Raw genomic sequence first — 25,000 nt, forward strand, 5'->3', positions numbered from 1 at the left:
TAAAAATAATGAAGGAAAAAAAATCAGGAAAAATTGAAAAAATAGAGAAAAAAATCAGGAAAAAATTGAGAAAAAATTAGGAAAAATCAGGAAGAAAAAAGAAAAAACAAGAGGAAAATTAAAGAAACCAGGAAAAAATGAAAAGAAAAACAGGAAAAAAATCAGGAAAAAAATCAAAGAGAAATGAGGAAAATTTGGAAAAAAAAAAGGGAGGAAAAAATTTTAAAAATGAGGAACATTTTGAAAAAAAAGCAGGAAAAAAGGTAAAACACTGAGGAACAGAATAAAAAGAAATCGGGGGGGAAAAAATAAAAAGAAATCAGGAAAAATTTGGGAAGAATTAAAAAAAAGGGAAAAAAATGGAAAAAAAAAAAAAAAGGAAAAATAATCAGGCAAGTTTGAAAAAAAAATCCGGAAAAAATTAAAATAAAGACGGAAAAAATTGATAAAAATGAGAAAAAAACTCAGAAAAAATAGGAAAAAATGAAAAAAAATCAGGAAAATTAGGAAAAAAATCAGGAAAAAATTAAAATAAAGAAGGGGAAAAATTGATAAAAAATGAGGAAAAAAACCCAGAAAAAATAGGAAAAAATATCAGCAAAATCAGGAAAAAATTAAAATAAAGAAGGGAAAAATTTGATAAAAAATTAGAAAAAACCCAGAAAAAATAGGAAAAAAATGAAAAAAATCAGGAAAATTAGGAAAAAATCAGGGGAAAAGGGGAATATTTGGGAAAGGAAGGAAATAAAAGAAGGAGGGAAAAATTGGGAAAAACCCAGAAAAAAATAGGAAAAATTGAAAAAAATAATCGGGAAAACTAGGAAAAAATCAGGAAAAAAAAGGGAATTTTGGGAAAGGAAGGAAATTAAAAAAAGGGAAAAATTGGGAAAAAACAGGAAAAATTGAAAAAAAAAATCAGGAAAAAAATCAGGGAAAAAAAGGGAATTTTGGGAAAGGAAGGAAATAAAAAAAGGAGGGAAAAATTGAAAAAAAAAATCAGGAAAATTAGGAAAAAAATCAGGGAAAAAGGGAATTTTGGGAAAGGAAGGAAATTAAAAAAGGGAAAAATTGGGAAAAAACAGGAAAAATTGAAAAAAAAAATCAGGAAAAAATCAGGGAAAAAAGGGAATTTTGGGAAAGGAAGGAAATAAAAAAAGGAGGGAAAAATTGAAAAAAAAATCAGGAAAATTAGGAAAAAAATCAGGGAAAAAAGGGAATTTGGGGAAAGGAAGGAAATTAAAAAAGGGAAAAATTGGAAAAAACAGGAAAAATTGAAAAAAAAAATCAGGAAAAAAATCAGGGAAAAAAAGGGAATTTTGGGAAAGGAAGGAAATAAAAAAAAGGGAAAAATTGGGAAAAATTTCAGGGAATGGAAAAGGGGAAGGGGGGAAGTCCCTGAGGGCCGCGGGTGGGGGAGGGGCCGCGCCCCTCCCCCCATCACCCCTCCCCCCCCAATCCCTCCCCAAAAGCCCCAAATCCGCCAAATCCACCCAAAAAATAAAAATTTGGGAATTTTTTTCCCATTTTTTTGCCGCCGCCGGAGGAAAAAAAACCCCAAAAATTCAAAAGAAACGCGAAAAAAATTCCCCAAAAAATTCAAAATAAAATCCCGGCAATTCCCAGGAATTCTGGTGGATTTTTTTTTTTTTTCAGTTTTTTTGGTGTGAAAAAAGGGAAAAAAGGAGAAAAATGAAATTGGAATTCCGGGGTAAGGCAGCCCCGCCCCCGCTCCCATTCCCCAATTTTTCCGACGTTTAACGGAGAGTCCGAACTTTGCCTTTTTTTTTTTTGTTTTTTTTTTTCATTTTTTTTCTCGTTTTTCGCGTTATTTTTTTTTTTTTTTTGGCCAGGAAAAAAAAAAAAAAAAAAAGGGGAAAAAAGAAAAAAAAAAAAAAAAAAAAAAAAAGGAAATTTTTTTTTCTTTTTTTTTTTTTTGATATTTTTTCCACTTTTTTTTTTTTTTTTTTTTTCCGGATTTTTTTTTTTCTTTTTTTTTTGGGAAAAGTCAAAATTCCCGGCCGGAGTCGCCTCTCCTAGAAAAGATTCTCCTCGAAAATGGCCAAGAGGTCGCTCTGGAAGTTCATGTCGATCGTCGCCGCCATCTGCAAAAAACGGCAAAAATGGGAAAAAATTCCAGGAAAAAATTAATCCCAAATTTTTTGGGATTTTTTGGGGGCATTTCTGGGATTTTGGGGGCATTTTTTGAGTAATTTCTGACTTTTTTTGGGGCATTTTTTGGGAGAAGATTCCCAGAATTTCCATTTCTGGGGACCCTTTTTTTGGGATTTTTCAGGAACATCTGGACGATTTCCCTCCGTTTTCAGGGTCCCTTTTTTGGGAATATTCTGATTATTCCCCCCATTTTTGGAGAGGCATTTTTGGAATTTTTTGCTCCCCATTCCTGTGATTTTCCCCATCCCTCCCCCCCATATTCTCGGCCCGGTTTAACCCTTCCCTCACCGCTTCCCGGCGCCTCCTCTCCTGCTCCCTCTTGCGCGCCATTTCCCGCTGCTGGTCCAGCATGGCCTGCGAGGAGCCGCCCGGGCCCGGGGGCTGCGGAGCCGCCGCCGCCGCCGCCGACACGGGCACCGAGCCGGGCACGGGCACCGCGCCGGGCACCGACACCGCGCCGGGCACCGGCACCGAGCCCGCGGCCGCCGGCGGCTGCTGCTGCTGCTGCTGCTGCTGCTCCTGGCGCCGCCGAACCTCCTCGTGCACCCGGCGCGCCTGCTCCAGGGCGTCCTCGTCCTCCCGGGTCCTGCAGAGGGACCAGAGTGACCACTGAGTGACCATGAGTGACCACTGAGTGACCACAGTAACCACTGAGTGACCACTGAGTGACCACAGTAACCACTGAGTGACCAGACTGTTCTAGAACCTCCTCGTGCACCCGGCGCGCCTGCTCCAGCGCCTCCTCGTCCTCCCGGGTCCTGCAGAGGGACCAGAGTGACCAGGAGTGACCATGAGTGACCACTGAGTGACCATTGAGTGACCATCAGCCCCCAGACTGTTCTAGAAGCTCCTCGTGCACCCGGCGCGCCTGCTCCAGCGCCTCCTCGTCCTCCCGGGTCCTGCAGAGGGACCAGAGTGACCACTGAGTGACCATTGAGTGACCACTGAGTGACCATCAGTGACCATCAGTGACCATTGAGTGACCACAGTGACCACAGTGACCATTGAGTGACCATGAGTGACCATTGAGTGACCACGAGTGACCTCTGAGTGACCACAGTAACCACTGAGTGACCAGACTGTTCTAGAACCTCCTCGTGCACCCGGCGCGCCTGCTCCAGGGCCTCCTCGTCCTCCCGGGTCCTGCAGAGGGACCAGAGTGACCAGGAGTGACCATGAGTGACCATGAGTGACCATGAGTGATCACTGAGTGACCATGAGTGACCTCTGAGTGACCATCAGTGACCATCAATGACCATTGAGTGACCATCAGCCCCCCAGACTGTTCTAGAACCTCCTCGTGCACCCGGCGCGCCTGCTCCAGCGCCTCCTCGTCCTCCCGGGTCCTGGGGAGTGACCACTGAGTGACCATTGAGTGACCATGAGTGACCATCAGTGACCATCAGTGACCATTGAGTGACCATCACCCCCCCAGACTGTTCTAGAAGCTCCTCGTGCACCCGGCGCGCCTGCTCCAGCGCCTCCTCGTCCTCCCGGGTCCTGGGGAGGGACCAGAGTGACCAGGAGTGACCACTGAGTGACCATCAGTGACCACAGTGACCATCAGTGACCACAGTGACCACTGAGTGACCACAGTGACCATCAGTGACCACTGAGTGACCACAGTGACCATTGAGTGACCAGACTGTTCTAGAACCTCCTCGTGCACCCGGCGCGCCTGCTCCAGCGCGTCCTCGTCCTCCCGGGTCCTGCAGAGGGACCAGAGTGACCAGGAGTGACCAGGAGTGACCACTGAGTGACCATGAGTGACCATGAGTGACCAGGAGTGACCTCTGAGTGACCACAGTAACCATTGAGTGACCAGACTGTTCTAGAAGCTCCTTGTGCACCCCCGCGCCTGCTCCAGGGCGTCCTCGTCCTCCCGGGTCCTGGGGAGGGACCACAGTGACCACAGTGACCACTGAGTGACCATGAGTGACCATTGAGTGACCATGAGTGACCATTGAGTGACCATGAGTGACCATGAGTGACCACAGTGACCATCAGTGACCACTGAGTGACCACTGAGTGACCACAGTAACCATTGAGTGACCAGACTGTTCTAGAACCTCCTCGTGCACCCGGCGCGCCTGCTCCAGCGCGTCCTCGTCCTCCCGGGTCCTGCAGAGGGACCAGAGTGACCACAGTGACCATGAGTGACCATCAGTAACCACTGAGTGACCACAGTGACCATCAGTGACCATCAGTGACCATTGAGTGATTACAGTGACCATTGAGCAGGAACTGCACAGGAACCCCCCCAGACTGTTCTAGAAGCTCCTCGTGCACCCGGCGCGCCTGCTCCAGCGCGTCCTCGTCCTCCCGGGTCCTGCAGAGGGACCACAGTGACCAGGAGTGACCATGAGTGACCATGAGTGACCATCAATGACCATCAATGACCACTGAGTGACCATCAGCCCCCAGACTGTTCTAGAAGCTCCTCGTGCACCCGGCGCGCCTGCTCCAGCGCCTCCTCGTCCTCCCGGGTCCTGGGGAGTGACCACTGAGTGACCACTGAGTGACCATCAGTGACCACTGAGTGACCATCGACTGACCATTGAGTGACCACAGTGACCACTGAGTGACCATTGAGTGACCACAGTGACCACTGAGTGACCATCGAGTGACCATTGAGTGACCACAGTGACCACTGAGTGACCATTGAGTGACCTCTGAGTGACCATCAGTGACCAGTGACCATGAGTGACCACAGTGACCATCAGTGACCATTGAGTGACCACTGAGTGACCACAGTGACCACAGTGACCATTGAGTGACCTCTGAGTGACCATCAGTGACCAGTGACCATGAGTGACCACTGAGTGACCATCAGTGACCACAGTGACCATTGAGTGACCTCTGAGTGACCATCAGTGACCACAGTGACCATGAGTGACCACTGAGTGACCATCAGTGACCATTGAGTGACCATCAGTGACCACAGCGACCATCGAGTGACCATCAGTGACCACAGTGACCATGAGTGACCATGAGTGACCATCAGTGACCATGAGTGACCATCAGTGACCACAGTGACCATCGAGTGACCATCAGTGACCACAGTGACCATCAGTGACCATCAGTGACCATGAACCGGACACAAGTCAGGAGATGTGGGAAAGGGGTCACAGAAAGACCAGGGGTGCCCAGAGGTGTTTGTGGAGTTCCTGGTGGCTTTAAGGAGTCCCTGATGTTCCTGCTGGTGTTTGTGGTGTCCCTGATGTTCCTGGTGGTGTGCTGATGGTTTGGTGGTGGTTCTGGTGTTCCTGGTGGTGTCTCCGCTGGTGTTTGTGGTGTTCCTGGTGGTGTTTGTGGTGTCTCTGGTGGTGTTTAAGGAGTTCCTGATGTTCCTGCTGGTGTTTAAGAAGTTCCTGATGTTCCTGGTGGTGTTTGTGGCGTTCATGGTGGTGTTTATGGAGTCCCTGCTGGTGTTTGTGGTGTCTCTGGTGGTGTTCCTGATGTTCCTGCTGCTGTTTGTGGTGTTCCTGGTGGTGTTATGGAGTCCCTGTTGATGTCTGTAGTGTTTATGGTGGCGTTTGTGGTGTCTCTGCTGGTGTTTGTGGTGTTGCTGCTGGTGTTTGTGGAGTTCCTGCTGCTGTTTGTGGTGTTCCTGGTGGTGTTATGGAGTCCCTGTTGATGTCTGTAGTGTTTATGGTGGCGTTTGTGGTGTCTCTGCTGGTGTTTGTGGTGTCCCTGCTGCAGTTTGTGGTGTTCATGGTGGTGTTATGGAGTTCCTGCTAGTGTTTGTGATGGATCTGGTGATGGTTTTGGTGTTCGTGATGGTGTTTTGGAGTTCCTGATGGTGTTTGTGGTGTTTCTGATGTTCCTGCTGGTGTTTGTGGTGTCTCTGGTGGTGTTTCTGGAGTTTCTGATGGTGTTTGTGGTGTTCCTGGAGCTGTTCCCGGTGTCCCTGCTGCTGTTTGTGGTGTTCCTGGTGGTGTTATGGAGTCCCTGCTGCAGTTTGTGGTGTCTCTGGTGGTGTTTATGGAGTTTCTGATGCTGTTTGTGGAGTTCCTGGTGGTGTTTTGGAGTCCCTGCTGATGTTTGTGATGTTCCTGGAGATGTTCCTGGTGTCCCTGCTGCTGTTTGTGGTGTCCCTGCTGCTGTTTGTGGTGTTTATGGTGGTGCTTTGGAGTCCCTGTGATGTTGGTGATGTTCCTGGAGCTGTTCCTGGTGTCCCTGTGATGTTCCTGGAGCTGTTCCTGGTGTCCCTGCAGGTGTTTGTGATGTTCCTGGAGATGTTCCTGCTGTCCCTGCAGGTGTTTGTGATGTTCCTGGAGATGTTCCTGATGTTCCTGCTGGTGTTTGTGGTGTCCCTGGTGGTGTTTGTGGTGTCCCTGCTGCTGTTTGTGGTGTCTCTGGTGGTTTTATGGAGTCCCTGTGCTGTTGGTGATGTTCCTGGAGATGTTCCTGGTGTCCCTGTGATGTTCCTGGAGATGTTCCTGCTGTCCCTGCAGGTGTTTGTGATGTTCCTGGAGATGTTCCTGCTGTCCCTGCAGGTGTTTGTGATGTTCCTGGAGATGTTCCTGATGTTCCTGCTGGTGTTTGTGGTGTTCCTGCTGGTGTTTGTGGTGTCCCTGCTGCTGTTTGTGGTGTCTCTGGTGGTTTTATGGAGTCCCTGTGATGTTTGTGATGTTCCTGAAGATGTTCCTGGTGTCCCTGCTGGTGTTTGTGGAGTTCCTGGTGGTGTTATGGAGTCCCTGTGATGTTTGTGATGTTCCTGGTGGTGTTTGTGGTGTTCATGGTGGTGTTATGGAGTCCCTGCTGATGTTCTGTGATGTTCCTGCTGGTGTTCGTGGTGTCCCTGTGATGTTCCTGGAGCTGTTCCTGGTGTCCCTGCTGGTGTTTGTGGTATCTCTGGTGGTGTTCGGGAGTCCCTGTGATGTTTGAGATGTTCCTGGAGCTGTTCCTGGAGATGGTCCCCGCAGGTTGTCCCCCCTGTCCCGCCGTCCCCACCGGCGCCGTCCTCACCTCATCCTCTCCTGCTCCCGGCGCAGCCGCTCCTTCTCGCGCTCGGCCTGCTCGGCCTGGGCCTTGAGGGCCTTCTCGCGCTCCTCCTTCTCGCGCGCCGCCCGCTTGAACTGCTCGAAGGAGTCGCTCGACGACTTGGCCGCGGCCGCCGGCGCCGCCGGGTGCTTCTGCACCAGCGACGCCCACGAGCCCATGTTCTTGATCTTCAGGTCCTGCGGGAGACACGCGGTCACCACGGGGACACCACGGGGACATCACGGGGACATCATGGGGACATCGCGGGGACATCACGGGGATATCACGGGGACATCACGGGGACACCGCGGGGACATCATGGGGACACCGTGGGGACACCACGGGGACACCACGGGGACATCGTGGGGACACCGCGGGGATATCACGGGGATATCGCGGGGACATCACGGGGACATCGCGGGGACATCGCGGGGACACCATGGGGACATCGCGGGGACATCATGGGGACACCACGGGAACACCACGGGGCCACCACGGGGACATCATGGGGACATCATGGGGACACCACGGGGACACCACGGGGACATCGCGGGGACACCACGGGGACACCACGGGGACATCACGGGGACATCGCGGGGACACCACGGGGACACCACAGGGACACCACAGGGACACCACGGGGACACCACAGGGACACCACGGGGACACCACAGGGACATCACAGGGACACCACGGGGACATCACGGGGACATCATGGGGTCACCACGGGGATATCACGGGGTCACCACGGGGTCACCATGGGGACATCACGGGGACACCACGGGGACACCACGGGGACACCACGGGGACATCACAGGGACACCACGGGGACATCACGGGGACACCGCGGGGACATCGCGGGGACACCACGGGGTCACCACGGGGACACCACGGGGACATCGCGGGGACACCACAGGGACATCACGGGGACACCACGGGGACACCACGGGGTCACCATGGGGACACCACGGGGACACCACGGGGACATCACAGGGACACCACGGGGACATCACGGGGACACCGCGGGGACACCACGGGGTCACCACGGGGACACCACGGGGACATCATGGGGTCACCACGGGGATATCGCGGGGACACCACGGGGACATCATGGGGTCACCACGGGGATATCGCGGGGACATCGTGGGGACACCACAGGGACACCATGGGGACATCGCGGGGACACCATGGGGACATCATGGGGACACCATGGGGACATCACAGGGACACCACGGGGACATCATGGGGACATCGCGGGGACATCACGGGGACACCACGGGGACATCACGGGGACATCACAGGGACACCACGGGGATATCACGGGGACATCACGGGGACACCGCGGGGACACCACGGGGACATCACGGGGACATCGTGGGGTCACCACGGGGACACCACGGGGACATCACGGGGACATCACGGGGTCACCACGGGGACACCACGGGGACACCACGGGGACATCGCGGGGACATCGTGGGGTCACCACGGGGACACCACGGGGACACCACGGGGTCACCACGGGGACATCACGGGGACATCACGGGGACATCACGGGGACACCACGGGGACATCACGGGGACACCACGGGGACACCACGGGGACATCACGGGGACATCACGGGGACACCACAGGGACATCACGGGGACACCACGGGGACATCGCGGGGACACCACGGGGACATCACGGGGACATCACGGGGACACCACGGGGACATCATGGGGACACCACGGGGACATCACGGGGACATCACGGGGACACCACGGGGACACCGCGAGGACATCACGGGGTCACCACGGGGTCACCACGGGGATATCACAGGGACATCGCGGGGACACCACAGGGACACCACGGGGACATCGCAGGGACACCACGGGGACACCACAGGGACACCACGGGGACATCACGGGGACACCACGGGGACATCATGGGGACATCGCGGGGACATCACGGGGACATCGCGGGGACACCACCGGGACATCACGGGGACATCGCGGGGACACCACGGGGACACCACGGGGACATCATGGGGACACCACAGGGACACCGTGGGGACATCACAGGGACACCGCGGGGTCACCACGGGGACACCACGGGGACACCACGGGGACACCACGGGGATATCACGGGGACACCACGGGGACACCACGGGGACACCACCAGGTCTGGGAGCCACCAGGATCCAGCAGAACCGTGGTGGACACCGTGGGATCCTTCCATTGCTCAGGCCTGAGGAACTGGAGCCAACCTGGTGGCATCTCAGGGGCTTCCCCAGGTCCCTCAGCCTGGTGGGATCTCTTAGACCCCATCCTGGAGTTCCTCAAGTCCCTCAGCCCGGTGGGATCTCAGGGGCTTCCCCAGGTCCCTCAGCCCGGTGGGATCTCAAGGGGTTCTCCCAGACCCAGCCCTCGAGTCCCACAGGTCCCTCAGCCTGGTGGGATCTCAAAGGGTTCTCTGAGACCCAACCCTGGAGTTCCCTCAGCCTGGTGGGATCTCAGAGGCTTCCCCAGGTCCCTCAGCCTGGTGGGATCTCAGAGGCTTCCCCAGGTCCCTCAGCCTGGTGGGATCTCAGTGGCTTTTCCCAGATCCAACCCTGGAGCTCTCCAGGTCCCTCAGCCTGATGGGATCTCAGGAGGTTCTGAAGGTCCCTCAGCCTGGTGGGATCTCAGAGGCTTCTCAAGGTCCCTCAGCCTGGTGGGTTCTCAGGAGGTTCTCCCAGACCCAACCATGGAGCTCCCTCAGCCTGGTGGGATCTCAGGAGGTTCTGAAGGTCCCTCAGGCTGGTGGGATCTCAGGAGGTTCTCCCAGACCCAATCCTGGAGCTCCCTCAGCCTGGTGGGATCTCAGGGGCTTCCCCAGGTCCCTCAGCCTGGAGGGATCTCAGGGAGTTCTCTGAGACCCAATCATGGAGCTCCCCAGGTCCCTCAGCCTGGTGGGATCTCAAAGGGTTCTCTGAGATCCAATCTTGGAGCTCCCTCAGCCTGGTGGGATCTCAGGAAGTTCTCCCAGATTTTAGGAAAAAAATTAAGGATTTTTTTTCCCCAAAATTGGGACTTTTTTCCCCAAAATCAGGGAATTTTCCACCAAATTTGGGGAATTTTTTTCCCCCAAAACCCGAGTTTTCAGCCCAAAAATTGGGATTTTTTCCCCCCAAAAGTGGGAATTTTTTTGCCCAAAATTTCGGGTTTTTTGCCCAGACCTCGGGGAGTTTCCAAAATTTGGTTTTTTTCCCCAAAATTTGTTATTTTTTTACCTTTTTTGGGGCCACGGGGGTTTTGGGCTCCGCCTTGGGCCGCTCCTTCTCGGGCCCGGGCGGGGTCGGCTCGGGGGGGGCGGATCACGGCCCGCGCCCCTCCCCCCTCCAGCGCCTTCAGCTCCGGCCCTGAAACGCAAAATTGGAAATTATTGGGGTTTTGGAACCCAAAAATGGAAAATTTCCACACTTTGGAACCCAAAAATTGGAAATTTTGGAAATCTGGAACCCAAAAATTGGAATTATGGTGATTTTGGAACCTAATTATGGAAATTTTCGGGATTTTGGAACCCAAAAAAGGAAAATTTCTGCATTTTGGAAGCCAAAAATTGGAATTATGGGGATTTTGGAACCCAAAAATGGAAAATTTCCGCATTTTGGAAGCCAAAAATTGAACATTTCCACATTTTGGAACCCAAAAATGGAAAATTTCCACATTTTGGAAACCAAAAATGAAAAATTTCGGGATTTTGGAACCCAAAAATGGAAAATTTCCACATTTTTGAATGCAAAACCCAAAAATTTCGGGATTTTGTAACCCAAAAATGGAAAATTTCTGGATTTTGAAACCCAAGAATGGGAAATTTTGGGATTTTTGGAACCCAAAAATTGAAATTATGGGGATTTTGGAACCCAAAAATGGAAAATTTCGGGATTTTGGATCACAAAAATCAAAAATTTCAGGATTTTGGACCCAAAATTGGGGATTCTGAGCCCAAAACTGGGCTGGGTCGCGGCCCCTCCCCCCTCCAGCGCCTTCAGCTCCGGCCCTGCAACGCAAAAATGGAAATTATTGGGGTTTTGGAACCCAAAAATTGAAAATTTCCACACTTTGGAACCCAAAAATTGGAATTATGGGGATTTTGGAACCCAAAAATGGGGATTCCGAGCCCAAAATTTGGGTGGCCTGGGGTCCTCCCCACTCCAGCACCTTCAGCTCCGGCCCTGCAACGCAAAAATTGGGAAATTTGGGATTTTGGAGCCCAAAAATGGAAATTTTCAGGATTTTGGAACCCAAAAATGAGAAATTTCCACATTTTGAAACCCAAAAATGAGAAATTTCGGGATTTTGGAACCCAAAAATTGGAATTATGGGGATTTTGGAAGCCAAAAATGGAAAATTTTGGGATTTTGGAACCCAAAAATGGGAATTATTGGGATTTTGGAACCCAAAAATTGGAATTATGGGGATCTTGGAACCCAAAAATTGAAAATTTCCACATTTTGGAACCCAAAAATGGAAATTTCGGGATTTTGGAACCCAAAAACCAAAAATTTCGGGATTTTGGAACCAAAAAATTGGAAATTTCCGCATTTTGGAACCCAAAATTGGGGATTCTGACCCCAAAATTTGGCTCGGCCGCGCCCCTCCCCCCTCCAGCGCCTTCAGCTCCGGCCCTGAAACGCAAAAATGGAAAATTCGGGATTTTGGAACCCAAAAATTGGAAATTTTGGAAATTTGGAACCCAAAAATTGGAATTATGGGGATTTTGGAACCCAAAAATGGGAAAATTCGGGATTTTGGAACCCAAAAATGGAAAATTTCCACATTTTGGAACCCAAAAATGGGAAATTTTGGGAGTTTGGAATCCAAAACTGGAAAATTTCTACATTTTGGAACCCAAAAATTGGAATTATGGGGATTTTGGAACCCAAAAATGGAAATTTTTGGGAGTTTGGAATCCAAAAATGGGAAATTTTGGGATTTTGGAACCCCAAAATGGAAAATTTCCACATTTTGGAACCCAAAAATTGAAAATTTCCGCATTTTGGAAACCAAAAATGGGAAATTTCCACATTTTGGAACCCAAAACCAGAAAATTTCCGCATTTTGGAACCCAAAAATGAGAAATTTCAGGATTTTGGAACCCAAAACTGGTAATTATTGGGATTTTGGAACCCAAAAATTGGAATTATGGGGATTTTGGAACCCAAAAATGAGAAATTTCGGGATTTTGGAACCCAAAAATTGGAATTATGGGGATTTTGGAACCCAAAAATGGGAAATTTCCACATTTTGCAACCCAAAAATCAAAAATTTCGGGATTTTGGAACCCAAAAATGGGAATTATGGGGATTTTGGAACCCAAAAATTGGGGATTCCGAGCCCAAAATTTGGGTGGTCTGGGGTCCTCCCCCCTCCCGTGGTTTCAGCTCCGGCACTGGAAATCCAAAATTGAAATTTTCAGGATTTTGGAACCCAAAAATGGGAAATTTCAGGAGTTTGTAACCCAAAAATCAAAAATTTCAGGATTTTGGAACCCAAAAATGGAATTTCTGACCCCAAAACTGGGCTGGGTCACGGCCCCTCCCCCCTCCAGCGCCTTCAGCTCCGGCCCTGGAACAACAAAAATGGAAAATTTGGGGATTTTGGAACCCAAAAATTTTAATTTTAATTTTTTTTTGGTTTGTTTGGTTTTTTTCCTGGGGTTTTCTCTTTCCCAATGACACTTTATGGAATTTTAACGGGATTTTAATGGGACTTTTCTTTGGATTTTCATGGGATTTTTTTGGGTTTTCTCTTTCCCCATTTCTCTTTCCTTCATAGATTTTAATGTTTGGTTTTTTTGGGTTTTTTGGTTTTTTTTTCTGGGGTTTTCTCTTTCCCAATGATACTTTATGGAATTTTAATGGGATTTTAATGTGATTTTTTTTTTTTTAATTTTCTCTCTTGCTGAGACGTTTTATGGGATTTTAACGGGATTTTTCTTTGGATTTTAATGGGATTTTTTTTTGAGTTTTTCTCTCTCGCCATGACACTTTATGGGATTTTAATGGGGTTTTCTGGGTTTTCTCTTTCCCCATTTCTCTTTCCTTCATGGATTTTAATTTGTTTTTTTTTATTTTTTTTTTTTCCTTTTTTTTTTTCTTTTTTTTTTTTCTGGGGTTTTCTCTTTCCCAGTGATACTTTATGGAATTTTAATGGGATTTTAATGGGATTTTTTTTTTTTTCCCTGGGATTTTCTCTTTCCCAATGACACTTCATGGAATTTTAATGGGATTTTAATGGGATTTTTTTTTTAATTTTCTCGGTTGCTGAGACGTTTTATGGGATTTTAATGGGATTTTTTTTGGATTTTAATGGGATTTTTTTTTTGAGTTTTTCTCTCTCACCATGACACTTTATGGGATTTTCATGGGATTTTTTGGGTTTTCTCCTTCCCCATTTCTCTTTCCTTCATGGATTTTAATTTTTTTTTTTTTTTTCTTTTTTTTTTTTTCCTTTTTTTTTTTCTTTTTTTTTTTCTGGGGTTTTCTCTTTCCCAGTGATACTTTATGGAATTTTAATGGGATTTTAATGGGATTTTTTTTTTTTCCCTGGGATTTTCTCTTTCCCAATGACACTTCATGGAATTTTAATGGGATTTTTTTTTTAATTTTCTCGGTTGCTGAGACGTTTTATGGGATTTTAATGGGATTTTTTTTTGGATTTTAATGGGATTTTTTTTTTGAGTTTTTCTCTCTCACCATGACACTTTATGGGATTTTAATGGGATTTTCTGGGTTTTCTCTTTCCCCATTTCTCTTTCCTTCATGGATTTCAATGGGATTTTAATTTTTTTTTGGTTTTGTTTGTTTGTTTGTTTTTTTCTGGGGTTTTCTCTTTCCCAGAGATACTTTATGGAATTTTAATGGGATTTTAATGGGATTTTTTTTTGGATTTTAATGGGATTTTTTTTTTAGTTTTTCTCTCTCACCCTGACACTTTATATGGGATTTTAATGGGATTTTTTGGGTTTTCTCTTTCCCCATTTCTCTTTCCTTCATGGAATTTTAATGGGATTTTTTTTTTAATTTTCTCTCTTGCTGAGACGTTTTATGGGATTTTAACGGGATTTTTTTTTTGGATTTTAATAGGAATTTTTTTTTGAGTTTTTCTCTCTCACCATGACACTTTATGGGATTTTAATGGGATTTTCTGGGTTTTCTCTTTCCCCATTTCTCTTTCCTTCATGGATTTTAATTTTTTTTTTTTTAATTTTTTTTTTTCCTTTTTTTTTTCTTTTTTTTTTTCTGGGGTTTTCTCTTTCCCAGTGATACTTAATGGAATTTTAATGGGATTTTTCTTTGGATTTTAATAGGATTTCTTTTTTTGAGTTTTTCTCTCTCGCCATGACACTTTATGGGATTCTAATGGGATTTTTTGGGTTTTCTCTTTCCCCATTTCTCTTCCCTTCATGGATTTTAATGTTTGTTTTTGTTTTTTTGTTTTTTTGTTTTTTTTTTTCTGGGGTTTTCTCTTTCCCAGTGATACTTTCTGGAATTTTAATGGGATTTTAATGGGATTTTTTTTTTTAATTTTCTCTCTTGCTGAGACGTTTCATGGGATTTTAACGGGATTTTTTTTGGATTTTAATGGGATTTTTTTTTGAGTTTTTCTCTCGTGCCATGACACTTTATGGGATTTTCATGGGATTTTTTGGGTTTTCTCCTTCCCCATTTCTCTTTCCTTCATGGATTTTAATTTTTTTTTTTTTCTTTTTTTTTTTTTTCCTTTTTTTTTTTCTTTTTTTTTTTCTGGGGTTTTCTCTTTCCCAGTGATACTTTATGGAATTTTAATGGGATTTTAATGGGATTTTTTTTTTTTCCCTGGGATTTTCTCTTTCCCAATGACACTTCATGGAATTTTAATGGGATTTTAATGGGATTTTTTTTTTAATTTTCTCGGTTGCTGAGACGTTTTATGGGATTTTAATGGGATTTTTTTTGGATTTTAATGGGATTTTTTTTTTGAGTTTTTCTCTCGTGCCATGACACTTTATGGGATTTTTTGGGTTTTCTCTTTCCCCATTTCTCTTTCCTTCATGGATTTCAATGGGATTTTAATTTTTTTTTGGTTTTGTTTGTTTGTTTGTTTTTTTCTGGGGTTTTCTCTTTCCCAGTGATACTTAATGGAATTTTAATGGGATTTTAATGGGATTTTTTTTTGGATTTTAATGGGATTTTTTTTTTGAGTTTTTCTCTCTCGCCATGACACTTTATGGGATTCTAATGGGATTTTTTGGGTTTTCTCTTTCCCCATTTCTCTTCCCTTCATGGAATTTTAATGGGATTTTTTTTTTAATTTTCTCTCTTGCTGAGACGTTTTATGGGATTTTAACGGGATTTTTTTTTGGATTTTAATAGGATTTTTTTTTTTGAGTTTTTCTCTCTCGCCATGACACTTTATGGGATTTTAATGGGGTTTTCTGGGTTTTCTCTTTCCCCATTTCTCTTTCCTTCATGGATTTTAATTTTTTTTTTTTATTTTTTTTTTTCGTTTTTTTTTTTCTGGGGTTTTCTCTTTCCCAGTGATACTTAATGGAATTTTATTGGGATTTTAATGGGATTTTTCTTTGGATTTTAATGGGATTTTTTTTTTGAGTTTTTCTCTCTCGCCATGACACTTTATGGGATTTTCATGGGATTTTTTGGGTTTTCTCTTTCCCCATTTCTCTTTCCTTCATGGATTTTAATGGGATTTAAATTTTTTTTTTTTTTTTTTTTTGTTTGTTTTTTTCTGGGGTTTTCTCTTTCCCAGTGATACTTAATGGAATTTTATTGGGATTTTAATGGGATTTTTTTTTGGATTTTAATGTGATTTTTTTTTTAGTTTTTCTCTCTCACCCTGACACTTTATATGGGATTTTAATGGGATTTTTTGGGTTTTCTCTTTCCCCATTTCTCTTTCCTTCATGGAATTTTAATGGGATTTTTTTTTTTAATTTTCTCTCTCGCTGAGACGTTTTATGGGATTTTAACGGGATTTTTTTTTGGATTTTAATAGGATTTTTTTTTTTGAGTTTTTCTCTCTCGCCATGACACTTTATGGGATTTTAATGGGGTTTTTTGGGTTTTCTCTTTCCTTCATGGATTTTAATGGTATTTTAATGTTTTGTTTGTTTTTTTTTTTTTTTTTCCTGGGGTTTTCTCTTTCCCAATGACACTTCATGGAATTTTAATGGGATTTTAATGTGATTTTTTTTTTAATTTTCTCTGCTGCTGAGACGTTTTAAGGGATTTTAACGGGATTTTTTTTGGTTTTTTTGGTTTTTTTTTGGTGTTTCCTGGCCTGACTCACGCTGCGGGAGGTGCGGGGCCGCTTTGACGCCCTCGGGGTGGCCCTTGGGGGGCTCCTGGCGCAGGGGGGGGCTGAAGGTCTCGGTGCGGATCACGGGCGAGTGCAGCTTCTCCTCCTTGGCCGCGCCCAGCGGCTGCGACTGCACCACCGAGGCCGCGCGCAGCTCCTGCAGGGAAATTCGGGATTAGGATGGTCCCAAAATCCCAAATCCTGACCCCAATCCTGGTACTGACGCTGCTTGCAGCTCCTGCACAGAAATGTGGGGTTGGGACGGTCCCAAAACCCCAAATCCTGACCCCAATCCCAAATCCTGACCCAAATCCCGATCCTGATCCTGATCCCAATCCTGATACCGAGGCCGCTCACAGCTCCTGCGGGGAAACATTGTGGGGTTGGGATGGTCCCAAAATCCCAAATCCTGACCCCAATCCTGACCCCGGCGCTGCTCGCAGCTCCTGCAGGGAAACAATGTGGGGTTGGGACGGTCCCAAAATCCCAAATCCTGACCCAAATCCTGATACCAACGCTGCTCACAGCTCCTGCACAGAAATGTGGGTTGGGATGGTCCCAAAATCCCAAATCCTGACCCAAATCCCAAATCCTGACCCAAATCCCAATCCTGATCCTGATCCTGACCCCAATCCTGATACCGAGGCCGCGCAGCTCCTGCAGGGAAACATTGTGGGGTTGGGATGGTCCCAAAATCCCAAATCCTGACCCAAATCCCGATCCCGATCCTGACCACAACCCTGACTGTAATTTCCGCAGAAATGTGGGTTTGGGATGGTCCCAAAATCCCAAATCCTGACGCCAATCCTGATCCTGACCACAACCCTGACTGTAATTTCTGCAGAAATGTGGGATCAGGATTGTCCTAAAATCTCAAATCCTGACCCCAATCCTGACCCCAACGCTGCTCACAGCTCCTGCACAGAAATGTGGGTTGGGATGGTCCCAAAATCCCAAATCCTGACCCCAATCTTGACCCCAACGCTGCTCACAGCTCCTACACAGAAATGTGGGTTGGGATGGTCCCAAAATCCCAAATCCTGACCCAAATCCCAATCCCGATCCTGATCCTGACCCCAAACCCAATCCTGATACTGACGCTGCTCGCAGCTCCTGCAGGGAAACATTGTGGGGTTGGGATGGTCCCAAAATCCCAAATTCTGACCCCAATCCTGATACCGAGGCCGCTCGCAGCTCCTGCACAGAAATGTGGGTTTGGGATTGTCCCAAAATCCCAAATCCTGACCCAAATCCTGACCCAAATCCCGATCCTGATCCTGACCCCAAACCCAATCCTGATACTGAGGCCGCTCGCAGCTCCTGCCGGGAAACTCGGGTTTAGGATTGTTCTAAAATCCCAAATCCTGACCCCAATCCCAATCCTGATCCTGACACCAAACCCAATCCTGGTACCGAGGCCGCTCGCAGCTCCTGCAGGGAAATGTGGGTTTGGGATTGTCCTAAAATCCCAAATCCTGACCCCAATCCTGACCCCAACCCTGATACCGAGGCTGCTCGCAGCTCCTGCAGGGAAATTCGGGTTTGGGATTGTCCCAAAATCCCAAATCCTGACCCAAATCCCAATCCCGATCCTGACCCCAAACCCAATCCTGATTCCGAGGCCGCTCACAGCTCCTGCAGGGAAATTCGGGTTTAGGATTGTCCTAAAATCCCAAATCCTGACCCCAATCCTGACCCCAATCCTGACCCCAACGCTGCTCACAGCTCCTGCACAGAAATGTGGGTTTGGGATGGTCCTAAAATCCCAAATCCTGACCCAAATCCCGATCCTGATCCTGACCCCAATCCTGACCCCAATCCTGATTCCGAGGCCGCTCGCAGCTCCTGCAGGGAAATGTGGGTTTAGGAACTGTCCTAAAATCCCAAATCCTGACCCCAATCCTGACCCCAATCCTGATACCGAGGCCGCTCGCAGCTCCTACAGGGAAATTCGGGTTTAGGATTGTCCCAAAATCCCAAATCCTGACCCAAAACCCAATCCTGATCCTGACCCCAATCCTGATACCAATGCTGCTCACAGCTCCTGCAGGGAAATTCGGGTTTGGGATGGTCCCAAAATCCCAAATCCTGACCCAAATCCCAATCCTGATCCTGACCCCAAACCCAATCCTGATACCGAGGCCGCTCGCAGCTCGTGCAGGGAAACATTGTGGGGTTGGGACGGTCCTAAAATCCCAAATCCTGACCCCAATCCTGACCCCGGCGCTGCTCGCAGCTCCTGCATGGAAACGTGGGATCTGGATGGTCCCAAAATCCCAAATCCTGACCCAAATCCCAATCCCGATCCTGACCACAACCCTGACTGTAACTTCTGCAGAAATGTGGGTTTGGGATGGTCCCAAAATCCCAAATCCTGACCCCAATCCTGATCCTGACCACAACCCTGACTGTAATTTCTGCAGAAATGTGGGATCAGGATTGTCCTAAAATCCCAAATCCTGACCCCAATCCTGATACTGACGCTGCTCGCAGCTCCTGCACAGAAATGTGGGTTTGGGATGGTCCCAAAATCCCAAATCCTGACTCCAATCCCGATACCGCTCACAATTCCCGTGGATCCCCAAATCTCCTTTCTTCACTTGATCCCAAATCTCAAACCTGTTCTTCTTCACCTGACCCTAACCTGACCCCAATCCCCAAACACCCATTTCTTCAGCCACCCTCAAACCCCAAACCCGACATTTTGCACCTGACCCCAAACCCCAAAATCCCATTTTTTCAGCCGCCCCCAAACCCCAAACCTGCTGTTTTTTCACCTGACCCCAAACCCCAAACCCCAAAATCCCATTTTCCAGCCCCGAACCCAAAATTCCCATTTTTCAGCCCCCCAATTCCCATTTTTCACCCTCCCCGAACCCCAAATTCCCATTTTCCAGCCCCAAATTCCCATTTTCCAGCCCCGAACCCCAAATTCCCATTTTTCACCCTCCCCGAACCCCAAATTCCCATTTTCCAGCCCCAAATTCCCATTTTTCATCCCCCAAATTCCCATTTTCCAGCCCCAAATTCCCATTTTCCAGCTCCCAAATTCCCATTTTCCAGCCCCACATTCCCATTTTCCAGCCCCCAAATTCCCATTTTCCAGCCCCAAATTCCCATTTTTTTCCCCTGTTTTCCAGCCCCAATTCCCATTTTTTTAGCCCCAAATTCCCATTTTCCAGCCCCACATTCCCATTTTTTTCCCCATTTTCCAGCCCCACATTCCCATTGTTTTTCCCCATTTTCCAGCCCCACATTCCCATTGTTGTTTTTTTTTCCCCATTTTCCAGCCCCACATTCCCGTTTTCCAGCCCCCAAATTCCCATTTTTTTCCCCATTTTCCAGCTCCAAATTCCCATTTTTTTCCCCATTTTCCAGCGATAAATTCCCATTTTCCATCCCCCACATTCCCATTTTCCAGCCCCAAATTCCCATTTTTTCCCCCATTTTCCATCCCCACATTCCCGTTGTTTTTTTTCCCCATTTTCCAGCCCCAAATTCCCATTTTTTTGCTCCAAAACCCCAAATTCCCATTGTTTTTCCCCATTTTCCAGCCCCACATTCCCATTTTTTCCCCCATTTTCCAGCCCCAAATTCCCGTTTTCCAGCCCCAAATTCCCATTTTTTCCCCCGTTTTCCATCCCCAATTCCCGTTGTTTTTTCCCCGTTTTCCAGCCCCCAATTCCCATTTTTTTCCCCATTTTCCAGCCCCAAATTCCCATTTTTTTGCCCCAAACCCCAAATTCCCATTTTTTTCCCCATTTTCCAGCCCCAAATTCCCATTTTCCATCCCCCACATTCCCATTTTCCAGCCCCAAATTCCCATTTTTTCCCCCCATTTTCCATCCCCACATTCCCGTTGTTTTTTTTCCCCATTTTCCAGCCCCAAATTCCCATTTTTTTTGCCCCAAACCCCAAATTCCCATTTTTTTCCCCATTTTCCAGCCCCACATTCCCATTTTTTTGCCCCAAACCCCAAATTCCCATTTTTTCCCCATTTTCCAGCCCCAAATTCCCATTTTTTTGCCCATTTTCCAGCCCCAAATTCCCATTTTTTTGCCCCAAACCCCAAATTCCCGTTTTCTTTCCCCGTTTTCCATCTCCAATTCCCGTTGTTGTTGTTGTTTTTTTTCCCCACCTGTTTTTTTGGCTGGATGTTCTGCTGGGGCGGCGACTGCGGCACCAGGCCCTGGAACGGCAGCTGCGGCGACGGCAGCAGCAGCGGCGACGGCGCCTCCCGCAGGTGACCTGCGACCGGGGGGGCACCGCTCAGTGACCTTCGTCATCACCATCATCATCGTCACCATCATCGTCACCGTCACCATCATCATCACCGTCACCATCATCATCGTCACCATCATCATCGTCACCATCACCATCATCATCATCATACCATCATCATCATCATACCATCACCATCATCATCATCGTCACCATCACCGTCATCATCATCACCATCATCATCGTCACCATCACCATCATCATCGTCATCCTCACCATCACCATCATCGTCACCATCATCATCATCATCACCATCACCATCACCGTCACCATCATCATCGTCACCATCATCATCATTGTCACCATCATCATCACCATTATCGTCACCATCATCATCGTCACCGTCACTGTTACCATGGTCACCATCATCGTCACCATCATCGTCACCATCACCATCATCATCGTCACCATCACCATCATCACCATCATCATCGTCAGTATCAGCACCATCACCATCATCGTCACCGTCATCACCATCATCGTCACCATCATCACCATCATCATCACCATCATCATCGTCACCATCACCGTCATCATCACCATCATCATCACCATCATCATCGTCACCATCACCGTCATCATCATCATCATCAATATCATCACCATCAATATCATCATCGTCACCATCACCATCATCATCACCATCACCGTCACCATCACCATCATCATCGTCACCATCATCATCGTCACCATCATCGTCACCATCATCATCGTCACCATCACCATCACCATCATCATCATCATCATTATCATCACCATCACCATCATCATCGTCACCATCACCATCACCATCATCATCACCATCATCATTATCATCACCATCACCATCATCATCGTCACCATCATCATCGTCACCATCATCGTCACCATCATCATCGTCACCATCACCATCATCATCATCGTCACCATCACCATCATCGTCACCATCACCATCACCATCACCATCATCATCACCATCATCATCGTCACCATCATCACCATCATCATCGTCACCATCATCACCATCACCATCATCATCGTCACCATCACCATCATCATCACCGTCACCATCGTCACCATCATCGTCATCATCACCATCATCACCGTCACCACCATCACCATCACCATCATCATCACCATCATCATCGTCACCATCATCGTCACCATCACCATCATCATTGTCACCATCATCACCATCACCATCATCATCGTCACCATCACCACCATCACCATCATCATCACCATCACCATCATCATCGTCACCATCACCATCATCATCACCATCATCATCAATATCAGCACCATCACCATCATCGTCACCGTCATCATCGTCACCGTCACCATCACCATCACCGTCACCATCATCATCGTCACCATCATCATCACCATCATCACCATCATCATCATCACCATCATCATCACCATCGTCACCGTCACCATCATCATCATCACCATCATCACCATCATCATCGTCACCATCATCGTCACCATCATCATCGTCACCGTCACCATGGTCACCATCATCATCACCATCATCACCATCACCATCACCACCACCATCATCACCGTCACCATCGTCACCATCATCATCGTCACCATCATCGTCACCGTCACCATCGTCACCGTCACCATGGTCACCATCATCATCATCACCATCAACGCCGCCGACCCCGACGCGCACCCAAAACATCCCAGCATGGACCCAAAGAACCCCAAATTCTCTTGAGGGACATCAGGGTTTCCTCAAAGAACCTCGGGATGGCCTCAAAGAAGCCCAAGATGGCCTTGAGGGACACCACAATGTTCTCAAAGAACCTCAAGATGTTCTTGAGGAACATCAGGGTTTCCTCAAAGAACCTCAAGATGCTCTTGGGGAACGTCAGAGTTTCCTCAGGGAACCTCGTGATGGCCTCAAAGAACCCCAAGATGCTCTTGAGGGACACCAGGATGTTCTCAAAGAACCTCAGGATGGCCTCAAAGAACCCCAAAATATCCTTGGGGAACATCAGAGTTTCCTCAAGGAATCTCAAGATGCTCTTGAGGGACACCAGGATGTTCTCAAAGAACTTCAAGATGTTCTTGAGGAACATCAGGAACATTGGGGTTTCCTCAAAGAACCTCAAAATGGCCTCAAAGAAGCCCAAGATGGCCTTGAGGAACATCAGGTTGTTCTCAAAGAACCTCGTGATGGCCTCAAAGAACCCCAAGATGTTCTTGAGGGACACCAGGATGTTCTCAAAGAATCCCAAAATGTCCTTGAGGAACATTGGGGTTTCCTCAAAGAACCCCAAGATGCTCTTGAGGGACACCAGGATGTTCTCAAAGAACCCCAAAATGTTCTTGAGGGACATTGGGGTTTCCTCAAAGAACACCAAAATGTCCCTGAGGAAAATCAGGATGTTCCTCAGAAAACCCTCAAGATGTTCTTGAGGGACATCAGGAACATCAGCGTTTCCTCAAAGAACCCCAAAATGTCCTTGAGGAACATAAGATGCTCTTAAAGAACCTCAAGATGGCCTCAAAGAACCTCAAGATGTCCTTGAGGAACATCAGAGTTTCCTCAAAGAACACCAAAATGTCCCTGAGGAACATCAGGATGTTCCTCAAAAAACCCTCAAGATGTTATTGAGGGACCTCAGGAACATCAGGGTTTCCTCAAAGAACCCCAAAATGTCCTTGAGGAACATAAGACGCTCTCAAAGAACCTCAAGATGGCCCTGGAGAACCTCAAAATGTCCTTGAGGAACATGAGGGTTTCCTCAAATAGTCCCAAGATGCTCTTGAGGGACATCAAGATGTTCTCAAAGAACCTCAAAATGTCCCTGAGGGACACCAGGATGTTCTTAAAGAACCTCAGGATGTCCTTGAGGAACATCAGGAACATCGGGGTTTCCTCAAAGAACCTCAAAATGTCCTTGAGGAACATCAAGATGTTCTCAAAGAGCCTCAGGATGGCCTCAAAGGATCCCACAATGCCCTTGAGGAACATCAGGGTTTACTCAAAGATCCTCAAGATGCTCTTGAGGGACATCAGCAACCTCAATACCTGGAACCCTCAACACCTGGAGATCCCCAACACCTCGAGATCCACAACATCTGGAGATCCCCAACATCTGGAGATCACCAACACCTGGAGATCCCACAGCACCTGGAGATCCCACAACATCTGGAGATCCCCAACACCTGGAGATCCCACAACATCTGGAGATCCCCAACACCTGGAGATCCCACAACATCTGGAGATCTCCAACACCTGGAGATCCCCAACACATGGAGATCCTCAACACCTGGAGATCCCCAACACCTGGAGATCCTCAACATCTGGAGATCCCACAACACCGGGAGATCCTGAACACCTGGAGATCCTCAACATCTGGAGATCCCACAACACCTGGAGATCCCCAACACCTGGAGATCTGCAAACCCTGGAGATCCCCAAAACCTGGAGATCCCACAGCATCTGGAGATCCCAGAACATCTGGAGATGCCCAACACCTGGAGATCCACACATCTGGAGATCCACAATCCCTGGAGATCCACAACACCTGGAGATCCCCAACACCTGGAGATCCCAACAGCTGGAGATCACCAACACCTGGATATCTCCAAACCCTGGAGATCCCCAACACCTGGAGATCCCCAACACCTGGAGATCCCCAACACCTGGAGATCCCAACAGCTGGAGATCACCAACACCTGGAGATCCCAACAGCTGGAGATCCCACACGGCCCCAAACTCTCAGAGCTCCCTGAGGAGCTGAGCCCTCGCCAGGAGACTCCACCCCACCCTTCCTGTCCATGCATCCACCATCCATCATCGACGTGTCTGTCTGTCCATCCATCATCCTTCCATGTGTCTGTCTGTCCATCCATCATCCATCCATCATCCATCCATCCATCCACGTGTCTGTGCGTCAATCCATCATTCATCCATTGTCCATCCATCCATCCACATGTCCGTCCGTCCCTCCATCCCCATCCATCCATCCATCCATCCATCCATCATCCATCATCCATCCATCCATCCATCATCCATCCATCATCCATCATCCATCCATCCATCCATCCATCCATCCATCCATCCATCCATCCATCATCCATCCATCCATCATCCATCATCCATCCATCCATCATCCATCCATCATCCATCCATCCATCATCCATCATCCATCATCCATCATCCATCCATCCATCCATCATCCATCCATCCATCATCCATCCATCCATCCATCATCCATCCATCCATCCATCATCCATCCATC

The 25,000-nt window shown here is 47.6% G+C and overlaps 1 protein-coding gene across 1 annotated transcript in view; it reads right to left on the reverse strand.

The window, feature by feature from the left end:
* Window positions 1-1,976: 1,976 nt before the first annotated feature.
* LOC134433662 (bromodomain-containing protein 4-like) overlaps window positions 1,977-25,000 on the reverse strand; it is a 75,571-nt gene continuing 52,547 nt past the window's right edge. The window contains 7 exon segments of the mRNA XM_063182430.1: window positions 1,977-2,102; window positions 2,461-2,758; window positions 7,144-7,355; window positions 10,409-10,472; window positions 10,474-10,537; window positions 16,470-16,635; window positions 20,617-20,726. Coding sequence (XP_063038500.1) covers window positions 2,034-2,102; window positions 2,461-2,758; window positions 7,144-7,355; window positions 10,409-10,472; window positions 10,474-10,537; window positions 16,470-16,635; window positions 20,617-20,726 — 983 coding nt within the window. The 3' untranslated portion in view covers window positions 1,977-2,033.

Source organism: Melospiza melodia, unplaced genomic scaffold (genome assembly GCF_035770615.1).
Source record: "Melospiza melodia melodia isolate bMelMel2 unplaced genomic scaffold, bMelMel2.pri scaffold_231, whole genome shotgun sequence".
In the NCBI taxonomy this organism is placed as follows: Eukaryota; Metazoa; Chordata; class Aves; order Passeriformes; family Passerellidae; genus Melospiza; species Melospiza melodia.